The 11,905-nt window shown below is 33.2% G+C and overlaps 1 protein-coding gene across 1 annotated transcript; it reads left to right on the top strand.

Moving 5' to 3' along the window:
* Window positions 1-5,483: 5,483 nt before the first annotated feature.
* On the top strand, window positions 5,484-10,395 carry LOC145325249 (uncharacterized). Its single transcript, XM_080168180.1, has 3 exons — window positions 5,484-5,515; window positions 7,657-7,715; window positions 8,671-10,395. The coding sequence occupies exons 2-3, from the start codon at window positions 7,670-7,672 to the stop codon at window positions 10,275-10,277; spliced, it is 1,653 nt and encodes a 550-aa protein (XP_080024306.1). The 5' UTR covers window positions 5,484-5,515; window positions 7,657-7,669; the 3' UTR covers window positions 10,278-10,395.
* The last annotated feature ends 1,510 nt before the right edge of the window (window positions 10,396-11,905 follow it).

The raw sequence follows: 11,905 nt of genomic DNA, 5'->3' as shown, positions 1-11,905 counted from the left end.
AAAGTTGGATCATAGAAAGAAAACGAAGAAGCGGGTTTCGTCGTATTTTGAGTTTGATTGGTTAATATTGGATAGGTTAGGTAAATGTTAATGATTGTCCCGCAGGGTTAGGAAATAGGACCCAAAGGGTTAGATCCTTTCAGAGGGGCTAGGAAAGCTACTGTGAAAATACGATGAAATCCGATACTTCGTTTTCTTTCCATGATGCGAATAGTTTTTTTTCTCTTTTTTTTATTCTCCACCTCTAAACAACCATTTTCTACTATCATAACGATCAATGTTCTTACAAAGCCAACTTACAAGTACAATTTATGAAGTAGTTTTGCTGCTAAAAAGTTAACCGTTTTTCCCTTACATGTAAAGATTATATATGTCCTTCTGACATAAAATTAGACTACTAGGGTGCCTAAAACTTTTTTTTAAAGGTTGGAAAAAGAGGAAATTTGAATGTTTGATAATAATGTACCATTTTTTGCACTTTTTTATCAATCAGCTTGACGTTAATTTAAAAATGACAAACCTAAATATAGTAGATCTAGATGGCCAAGCTGGCCCCAATATCTGCCAGCAAACTTTAAAAAGCAAGAAGAGGAACCCTTTTGTTTATTTTCATCTATATACAATTCGTTCTGATAATAGGAGCGATGAAATTTCTCGACGATATAATTTCGCGAAAGCTAACATTATCTGAAACATTATGCAAATGAAGGGAAACAAAACCAAACAATTACAGAAAAAAAAACAGTACAGGAGGGCAAAATGACAAAATAACCTATATTTAGAATTACTTCAATGCCTAAAACTGAAGCACCCTATAAAATAACACATATACCAAAAAATTGTAAGCCCAGTAGCTCACCAACTTCAATTATTTTACACACACTCACACAAACTAGGATAAAGGAATTGAATAATTTAAATCAACCAAATTATTTTCATAAGAGACTGTAACTTTCGGATGAACGATGTTTTAGAATAAGATTTGTTGGACTTCGTTAAATACTTTTATGAAAAACATAAATGACCAGTTATAAGATTTTCTAAATTACTTATTTGTACATGTCCGTCCGTATGTCCGTTCATCCATATGAGTAGATTGTCGATTGCGCTCTGCTTTCTGAAAATGTCCCTTCCGGTCATACCAAGATTTTAGGCTATTTTTACGGGGATGGAACACCCCCAAACCCCTCATAGATTTAATTACCTTGTTTGCTTGCTATAACTGTATGCACTTTCAACTTATATAAATTACAGAAATTTCTTTCTCGTATTCATTTCAATCCGGTGGATAGGAACCGGTTCTCATGAATACGAAAAAACTATGTCTAGCATCGTATTATATCCAGTTTTCTACGAATATAGAAATGTACTATCATAAGATTAAAACTAGTTTTTTTAGCCGGTGCCTTCGGCACCACGGGGCTAAAAAAACTAGGTTTAATCTTATAATTGTACATTCTATATCCGCGGAAAGCCGTTTATAATACGATACGAGAAATAACTATTACAGACTTTCAGCCCATATACCAAATCTTTTACCCCTACCTAAAATAATATATTTAGTTAGCAAAAGGTAAAAGAAAGAAATGGCAGTGCCATGGGGCAAAAATCAAAATTATGAGATTTTCAGCGCTTGGAATTTTCCCACAACCAATTTTTGTGAAGGTTGCCTAATTTTGCCACTCAATAAAGTAAGTCAGAACAGGGGCGTTCAAGCTTTTTTATTTGGGGGGGGGGGGAAATTTTGAAAATAAAATTTTGGGAGGGGGGTAATCTTTATTTCATAGAGGCATTTTTTTCTATTTGGGGGGGGGGTAAAAATTGAAAATCCAAAATTTTGGGGGTGCCGTATGCACCCCCAAATTCGTTTGGGGGGGGGGGGGGGTAATCACCCCTTTACCCCCCCCCCCTTGGACGTCTATGGGTCAGAATTAATTATCTGGTGTTACCTGTAGTTTTTAAATTTTGTAATGCTTATTGATCAATACGCAAAATTTTTAACTGTAACACATATAGACAATGGATATAGAATACACGTGGATATTATATAACATGAGAAAAATTTTCGTCACTTTAGGTTGATAACATGAAACACATTTAGTGGTCAATTCGTTCATCCAGTAGGAGCTGCGGCCCGGGCATCACTATATCAGAGTACATAAAAATGTAATGCAACATCCAAGTAATAATATATTCATTCAGTGGGAAAGAAAACATGAAAGACTAAACTACATAACTTTTGTGTCACTTTTGATAAAGACGATTCCTTGTTCTCCCATCTCTTTTGAAGAGATTTTCTTTCCCCTTCCCTTTTTCTTTTCGGAAATGTATATGACGTCACAGGAATCGTCTTCCTCAAAAGTGACACAAAAGTTATGTAGTTAAGTCTTTCTCAAGAAAACCCTTGAAAAGAGATGGATAATCCTTCATTTTTATGACGTCACTTGGCTTATTTTTGAGACACTTTGTAAAGCTACAATTTATTATCACGAATCGTTCGTTTATTAGGTTATGAACTACCTTCAAAAATGCAAACTTAGGAAATTTTTATGGCACTTTAAAAGACAAGCATAGCGCAAAATTAAATCCTTTTAAATTTGTTCTACTGATCACAATAAAAGGACAGGGACGTATTAACTAAAGAAAAAAATACTAGAATACTATTTCACTAAATAAACGTTTTATTAATTTTTAAGCCGAATTTAATCTCTAGCCTAAGGAATTAATAACACTGGAATGAAAAAGAATTAAACAACCCTACGAGACATGTGAGGCTTCCTTGTAAAGCATAACCCGATAATATCAGACATTTCCGAGATCCTGTGCTGCACACAAACTATAAATATTGGTACCTTAATCCACAGACATTTAAGATATCTTAATGGAATTAGGATTAATTAATTGAATGAGATCTCATTAACTACTGAACCGATTGGTTGTTCAATTTTAGGTAAGCTTCACATAGTTCCAGTGATGTTTTTAGGCTATTTTGACTTGATTTAAGTCCAGGGATGATTTCAAGCTATTTTTTAGCCCCTTTGAATAAATAGCCCATAGATGCTACGGGTGTAGCCGCTAGTTAATATATATGGAAGTTTACAGCGGTTCACGGTCGGACGGACGGTCAAATATTTTCTCTAAATGATTGTACATGTCACTGGCATAAAAAAAAAACTAAAATAGAGGCGTTATATTTCCGTATAAGGTTGTATACATAGATTTGGAGCTAAAAAGGATTTTAGAGGTCAATTATTAATCAGGCTTCTCAAGGGATAAGACAAAGGACGATTAATTGATGTACATAATGGTGATACACAAAATTACCCTTCTGTGAATAAATTATATGTTAAAAAGTCAGGACACTACTAGTTTGGAACCAACCAAACAAATTTGAATAAAAGTGTTGTAAAAAAATACTTTTAGTACATTGATCATAAATAAATATTATTTAGTACGTAAATACGTTGTTTACTTAACAAACATATCGTCTTTTTATAAAGAAAAAAAAGCTTGGACGTGCTTGCCCATATGTTATAAAGATTAACCCCCAAATGAATTTAGGAGAACTGTAGGCACTCCCAAAAATTTTCAATTTTTACCCCCCCCCCCAAAAAAAAAAAAAAAAACCTTGGACATCCTTGTCTTGTTTTATATTTTATTGTTATTACAAATGTTTTCTCATAAAAAAAAATACTTTTAGTACATTTATAAATACTATTTAATACGCAAATACGTTATTTACCTAACAAACAAAAGTTTTTAAAGTAAATATATTTTGACGTCCTTTAAAACACAATGTAAAGAAAGAAAATATATAGTAAGTTACACATATGTATTTGTTTTTAGCAGCGAAGCTTTTCTTTTCTATAATTAGGGTCGTTGCGTCCGTCCGTAACGATTAGCTGTTTTCGTTAATTTAAACATCCTATCGATTTCAAACTTTGCATGATGATTAATATAGCATTTAGGTACGATTTAAGAAGCATAGCGACTCTATAATCGTTATCAGAATGTCCGTAAGCCCATTGAAAACATGTTTATTTTTAACCTTTTTGGCAACAATTCTTTATGCGTTATAATTATCATATTCATCTGGGTTTTGCAATAATGATTCCTATTACACCAAGGTATAATGTTAACGGCGAAGCATTTGTATAATCACATCATAAAAATGTAAGTATGTCCTTAAACAATATCCTGTATTTAAGCAGTTTTGTAAAAAAATTACTTGTGCTACATTTCCAGAGCTTCGCCTTTATGGGTGTTGTTATTCTTGTTTTTATATCTCAACGCGAATATTTTATACATTTTGGACATTAATAGAATACATCCGTCCGTAAGTCCTTCCAACACCTTATATGTCACTCCATTAAATTTATATTAGGTGGACTATGGGTTTTGGCAAAGATATCTTAAGGGATAATACAGGCCCCAATGATAATAAACAAAATTACTATTTCTGCAGATTAAAAATAGTGGTTGAGAGCCTCTTTAAGTTTGGAACTAACCAATTAAAACTTATTAAGGTACCTAAGTTTTGTAGCCAACGAATATAAGATAAGTAGTTATATAACTTTGGGTACCAGTGTAATTGGTAGTCCAATGTCCACTTTATCCTTGGTTTAGGGGGAATAAAAATAGATTTTAGTAATTTCTTGGTATATTTTTTAATTTTTTTCTAATATATTAAGAAAGGAAAATGTGCTATATTTCTAACAAGTAATATAGAAATCCAGAAATTTTTATGATCCAAAATTAATTAAGAAGTACAATTATAAAATACCTTCAAATGACTTCAACAACAAAAATGAAAGGACCAAAATTATGTAAGTAAAATAATTCAAGAAAAAAATGTAGGTTACAAAATCTGAGAAAAAACTTAAGAAAATATATTTGAGAGAAGAAATCATATACATTGAGAACCAAAAAAATAGGCAAATCCGAATATTCAGATTAGCATCTTCGTTATTTTTTTTGATGATTTTACTATAAATATAAAATGTAAGCATCTTTTCCTTACTAGGTCCACTGTTATTTTTTTATTAATTTGCACCAATAGAGCCCAAGATCTCAAAAACAGTATTTTGGGGAAATAATGGTGAACCAAAAAGATATGCAAATCCAAAGAAAATCTGTGGGAAAATGATTATTTTTGGCACCTTTCTCCTTTATTAAATATTGATTCTGATACCTCTGCTGAATTTAATTGAATTCTCTACTTATATTTTACAACCAATGAACTTTTACAATAAGTTTTGTATGATTTTCTAGAGTGGAAATTAGGCAGATTCCTATTTACCAAGCTTGTCGAAGATATGGGAAGGTAAAAAAAAGTCTTATAGTTGCTTTACATCTAAAATAAACATAACTTTAGAAAAGATATTTTTCTTCAAGGACATATTCTTTACAAATCATGAACAAATGTTTTTTTCAGTTTCCTTGGCAAAAATTGTATAAATAGAGAAAAACGCTCACATTAATTCATCAGTTATTTCATTATCTATTTCTCTATCAGGTAAGTTTAGATTTTTACACTAAAACCCACTTTTCATATTTCTTATCAATAATTGTTTTTTTCCCTTAAGTTTGAATCAGAAAGATTATTTTTAAAACCTCATAATATTATTTCCTTATATCTATAAATATATATTTGTTTATTAGTAGCGAAGCTACTATATAAAATCACTTTGTCTGTCAGTCCGTCCGTCCTTCCGTCCGTTCGTCAGTCAGTAACGCTATGGGGGAAACGTGATTTTCTCGGCTTCTATCAGAGATAGACAGCTGAAATTTTTAGTGAAGATTACTATGACATATGCTCATCTAATGTATACATTGTTTTGTCCATATGTCTATTAATTGGGGTGCTAGATCGATTTCTAGATTTTTACGTTTTTTGTAATTTTCTCAATTCCTGTTCAAGATAAACGGCTGGAATTTTTGGGGTTAAATAAATTCATACTCTACATATTTCTATAAAGTTTGATTATGATGCCTTTTTTGGCTGGGGTGCTAGATCGATTCCTAGATTTTTAAATTTTCGTGATTTTTTCGGTCCCTATACAAGATAGACAGCTGAAATTTTCAGGGATTGAATAAATTCAAACTCTACATATTTCCATCTAGTTTTATTACGATACCCTTATTGGTTGGGGTGCTAGATCGATTCTTATTTTTTCAAGTTTTTATGATTTTCAACTCCTATTCAAGATAAACGGGTGGAATTTTTAGTGATTAATTAAGTCAACATTCTTCATATTTTGACCAAGTTTTGTAAAGACTTACTATTGGTCGGGGTGCTAAATCGAATTTTAGATTTTAACATTTTTCTTATTAGATTAATGCTTCAAAAGACCATTATACATTTTGTGATTTTTAAAGTTAAAGTTTTTTTATGACATACTCTATAGATTATTTTTTCCAGATGTTTCTTGATATTTTTTTAGCTTCGCTACTTATGGATGTTGTCATCCTTGTTTTTATGAGTTTCTTAATTTAGTAATAATTTATTTCAAACTAGCGGCTTCGCCCCTAGCCTCTAGGGGCTTCGCCCTATATAGTCTGGGAAGTCAACCCTTCTTAATAGAAATATTCAAAAAATTATTCTTTGTTTAATTACTCTGTGGTAAAATTAAACCCAGGTTGTGCGCTTTATGCAGAAAAATTTAAATTTGTACAAATTAAACCCAGGTTGTTTGCCGTATACACAAAAATTTCAATTTGTAAAAATTAGACCTAGGTTGTTCGCATACACAAAAATTAAAATTAAAAAAAAAATATTTAGATTTTTTTTCGGGGGGGGGGGATTCATGGGGGCTTCGCCCCATGTTGCAGTGGGGTTCCCCCACCCCAATTACTGGTTTTTGTTTTAAAAAAATTAAAAAAAAAAAAATTTGGAAGTGGGGATTTTTTATTTTTGGGGGGGTTGGGGTGTCCCACCCCCCAAGAAAATAGCTTAAAACCACCAGAGGACCAGTAGGTATATTCCTAGAAGGGTAGAGCCCAATTTGATCAGCAGTTACTGAGATTTTACAAAAAATGTAAAAAAAAAAATTTTGGGGGTTGGATTTTTTTATTTTTGGGGGGGTTGGGGGTGTCCCACCCCCCAAGAAAATAGCCTAAAACCACCACAGGACCAGTAGGTATATTCCCTGAAGAGTAGAATCCGATCGGTTCAGTGGTTACCGAGATCTTAAGGGACAGACAGACAGACGGACAGACAGACGGTCAGACGGACAGACGGACAGACATCAAGCTACTTTGTATTATAGATATCAGATATGTGTATCTAGATGTCAAGACTTGGCTTAAACTCACATTTCATAGACACAATTGAATATAAAAATCTAAGTCTCAACTAACAACTTCCTTGTTTAATTCTTCTTGTAAAATAACAACAGATCTATAGTATAGATATATATACAGACAACTAACTCCCTTCCTTTTTCAAAGACCTATTTTGTCTGCTTCTAAATTATTTTCTGCTACTTGGCTGTGTTAATATAAGCGATATCATTGGCTGATTTTCAATGACCCAATAGAAAGGTTGCTCTAGGCGGTTGAGATGGGGAGATACAGTTATTTAACCCTTTCTACCTCTAGTGTTTTACTCCAATAAAATAACATAATAAAGAAAGTTAATTAATATTTTTGATAAAGGGTTGATTGAGAAATGGTTATGAAAATTTACCTGCTACTTGGAGCCATTTTGTGGACAGGTACATTCACTTTTTTAAAAATTAAAACACTTAAAGTTAGTATCACTTTTAGCTACTCTATAATTTAAAATGTCAGTCTGTTCGTATGTCTATTGTCCGTCTGTCCGTCTGAATGAAACATTTGGGGAAATATGGTTTTCTAAGCTGCTTTTCAAGATAGACAGCTGAAATTTTTAGTTAAGATTTTTATGACTTATGCCCATCTAATCTTTACATTGTATGTCCACCTGTCTATTATTTTGAGTGATAGATCGATTCCTAGATTTTCAAGTATTCGGGATTTTCTCAACTCCTTTTCAAGATAGAGGGGTAAAACTTTCAGGGATTTATTAATTATTTTAATTTAACATATTTTCACTAAGTTTATCAATTGGGGTGCTAGATCGATTCCTGGATTTTTAGCTTTTCCTGATTTTCTGGATTCCTATTCAGGATTGATGGCTGAAATTATCAGAGAATACGCTCATATTCTACATATTTTCAGCAATTTTCATTAAGATTTGTCTTTTTATTACAGTGCTAGATCGATTCCTAGATTTTCAAGTTTTGGTAATTTTACAGGTTGTGTGATTTCCCTATTTCATCAAGTTTAATGTTTATTGTATGACATGGCTCTATAGTAAATTTTTTCTCAATATCCATTCATTATTTTTTAGCTTCACTATTTATGGATGTTGTCACCCTTGTTTTTTGTTGATTTTGCAGAAAATAAAAAAAAACATTTTTGTTGTTACTAGACACTTTTCTGAGGATTTCCTTACAAAATATCTCCTACTTTCTTTTAATATCATCATATCGTTATCCCATTAGCAGTACTTTTGACAAACTTATTTTTCTTTTTGAAACAAATATACATATATGTAAAGTTAGTCAGTGTTTAAAATTAGTTCATCAGAATACTAAAAAGTTGTATATCAAGTATTACAATCCAAATATAAAAATTATGTTTTTGAAGGTGCCAATGGTGGTGCCCTGTTCAAAGAGCGAGCTGTGGAATCCAGAATGGATCTTCCATGTTGTCAAGATGACAATCTTCTGTCCTGTCATCAAGTTGACTTGGATGTGAACAGTCTTGGAGATCAAGACCTTGAGTTGGCCCCTCTGAACACTACTGTGCAGTACAAGGGACTGGTTCAGGGAAGTAAGAACTCTTACCATTATGAAAATGATCTTGTTGATCTGGTGCTTACTGTCCATAATGGAGACATTTATGGTCATATGGCATTGGACAATGGAGACTCTTATACTGTTGAGTATTGCGGTGATGGGATTCATGTTATGAAACAACTAGATGTAGAGAATCTTGGAGAAGACAATGGAGAAGAAGATGAACTAGATGAAGAATTTGCTTTTCAGAGAGCACTTACACCTAAAGACAGAGAAGACAACACCACTATTGTAACATTCACCATAAAGGTTTACTATACCCCTTCATTTGCTGCTGTTACTGCTGACATTGAGGGATTTGTGGAACAGGTGATTCAGGAAACTAACCAAGGTTACATCAACTCTCACGTTCCTCTAAGAGTTGCAGCTATTTGCATTGAGGCAGCCACAATTGATGATATGCCTACTGACATTGACACAATAAAAGCATTTAAAAGAATGAAAGGTAATGTCCAGGCACTGAGAGGCTCAGCAGATGCAGCTGCTCTCTTTGTTAAAAGTATGGATGGTTGTGGTATAGGATATGTCAATTCCATAGCCAGTGGAAATACACTGAGTGTGACAAAGAAGAGTTGTGCTCTTGGTCACTACACTTTTGGACATGAATTAGGTCACAACATTGGACTGCAGCACAATAGAGAGATCGACAATAATGTCTACTACCCTGATGGTTATGGATACCTCATCCCTAAAGGTTCTCATTCTACTGGACTCAGAACTATCCTTGCATACAGTGCAGTTGGTCACCGAATAAAAGTAAACTACTATTCTAACCCTAATGTAATACATCCAACTACAGGTACACCTACTGGAGTAGCTGGAGTAGCTGACAGTGCTAGGATTATCACCATGAACAGGTTTGCTCTAGCTGCAGTTGGGGATGAAAGTCAATGTGATTCCTATCTATTGGATAAGGAATGTTATATTGAAAATGTTAGTTTCAGAGAAAATACGAGACAACGTGTATATTACACAGGTTATACCAAGGAATCTTGCCAATCAGACTGTGAAGCTAGTTCAGCTTGTTTTGAATACTACTATGGCATTGTCTATGGTTATCATTACTGCATTTTACGTAACTTTGCCATAGTACAACCAGGTCAAGAACTACGTGGTTGGGCATATGTAAGAAGAGCAACTGTACTAAATGTTCCTAATCCCAAGTGCACAATTGTTAAGGATTGTTCTAAACCTGGAAGAATCGTTAGATACGCTACTGTTAATCCTAGACCTGTTACAGCTAGTGCAAAGGATTGCCATCTGGAGTGTTTGAAAAACAGCAAGTGCAAGTACTGGGTTTGGCAAGACAATGGATATTGTAATTTAAAAGTAGAAGACTTTAGCAAATTCAAACTCCAAAAATGGACAATCAACTACAGAACTTGTGGTGTTTAAGTAAAAAAAAATATATATTTCAGACAGTTTTCTTTAAAGAAAATTGAAAATCTTAACTTTAACACCTATTTTGTTGAGCCCAAGGGACTGAATGCCCAGTCCAACTAAAATGGATTTATTCTAGATTGTCTTTTTTGGTAAAAAAAATTATCTAGTACAAATATGATACAATACTTATTTCATATTTTCTGTATGGCTCAGAACCAATTCATCTAACGAAAATTTTGAGCAATACTGAAAATTTGATGAAAGTATTCTTTTTCTACAATAAATATTGAGCACTAAAATTGGTGTTTGTTATTGAATAATATAATCTATTGAACGTGGTACATGGACGTATGGTTTCAAAAGAATCATGTATTGCTTAAAAAGATTATTCTGTGGTGGCTTCCTAAAACTTGTATTACAGAATTGGCAAAGGCCAAAGGGTAGCATTACCTACAAATTTTTCTAATTACCCACCTCTGTATTACAGGTTTGTAAGATTTCTCATTTATTTAAAGCATTAACATTAATTAATGATATATTTTATTTGACCATAACTTTGGCAGGCCAGTGGGCCGGGCGTTGTGGCCATGGTTACAATAAGTTTAAAGTATCAAGAAGCATTATTTTGAACATATATTATCATATATTTTAATTGTAAATACAAACTTTCGTGAGAACGCCTCTTAAGTGTCATTTTGTCGTATTTTAACAATGGCTTTTTATGGTTATTTTAGGTTAGGTTAGGGGATTGCTCCGCAGAGTTAGAGCCACTGACAGGGGCTAGAAATAGAAGAAAAGCTACTGTGAAAATACGAAGAAACGCTCCTTAAGAGGCGTTGTCACGAAAGGGAATATACCCCAAACTTTAAACTACAATTAGCAAAAAAATATTATCAATATTATAATTTCCAGTATGGCTGCTAAACCGACTAATATCCGCTGGATTAGAACCGGTTTTGCAGTAGAACAGTATTGCACAAATAGTAAAATGAAAATCGTAATATTAACACCTGTAAAACTCGTTTTAATCTTTTAATCTTTTTATTTTTTTATTTTTAATTTTATTATCCGCGGAAAGCTGTCATAATACGATGCGATAAGTAACTATTCAACTATTCTTTTATGCCTATATTTTCTTCAAGCTGATTCATCAGGCAATTCTAAAGTTGTAACCTATTACATTTCTCCAGTTTTGACCGTTATCATCCTTGTTTAGTGAATCCACGGATACCTGCTCAAAAATGGCCCCCCAGCTTGGTATCTGAAGCTATGGTGTGGGTGGTTTTTTTATATTTATTTTTGTACACCAATAAAGTTAATGTGTTCATATACATTTCACGAGGGTGACACACAGCCACACTTGGCAATTATTCTGGAGTATTGATGCCAAAAAATCACTTTTTCTTTGCTTTAGTGGTATAATATCTTGGTATAACTTGGCATGTCACGTAGCGCATCCGCTCGTGTATGGAAGTTGATAGGTTCGAATCTCTGCCCAACATAAATAAGGACGTTAAGAATGGATCCTACTGCGGCTGTGACAGGTTGCAGCATTATTAGTAAGAGTAGGGGGAATGCTTTTGCCTGAAAAAGGACAACTCATCAACATGCACAATTAAAACATCAAGACAAAGGTCGTG

The sequence above is a fragment of the Acartia tonsa genome, chromosome 7 (genome assembly GCF_053477335.1).
Source record: "Acartia tonsa isolate MP-2025a chromosome 7, ASM5347733v1, whole genome shotgun sequence".
Taxonomy (NCBI): domain Eukaryota; kingdom Metazoa; phylum Arthropoda; class Copepoda; order Calanoida; family Acartiidae; genus Acartia; species Acartia tonsa.
Note: the sequence above shows the minus strand (reverse complement) of the source record. Positions and strands in the feature narration are given on the sequence as shown.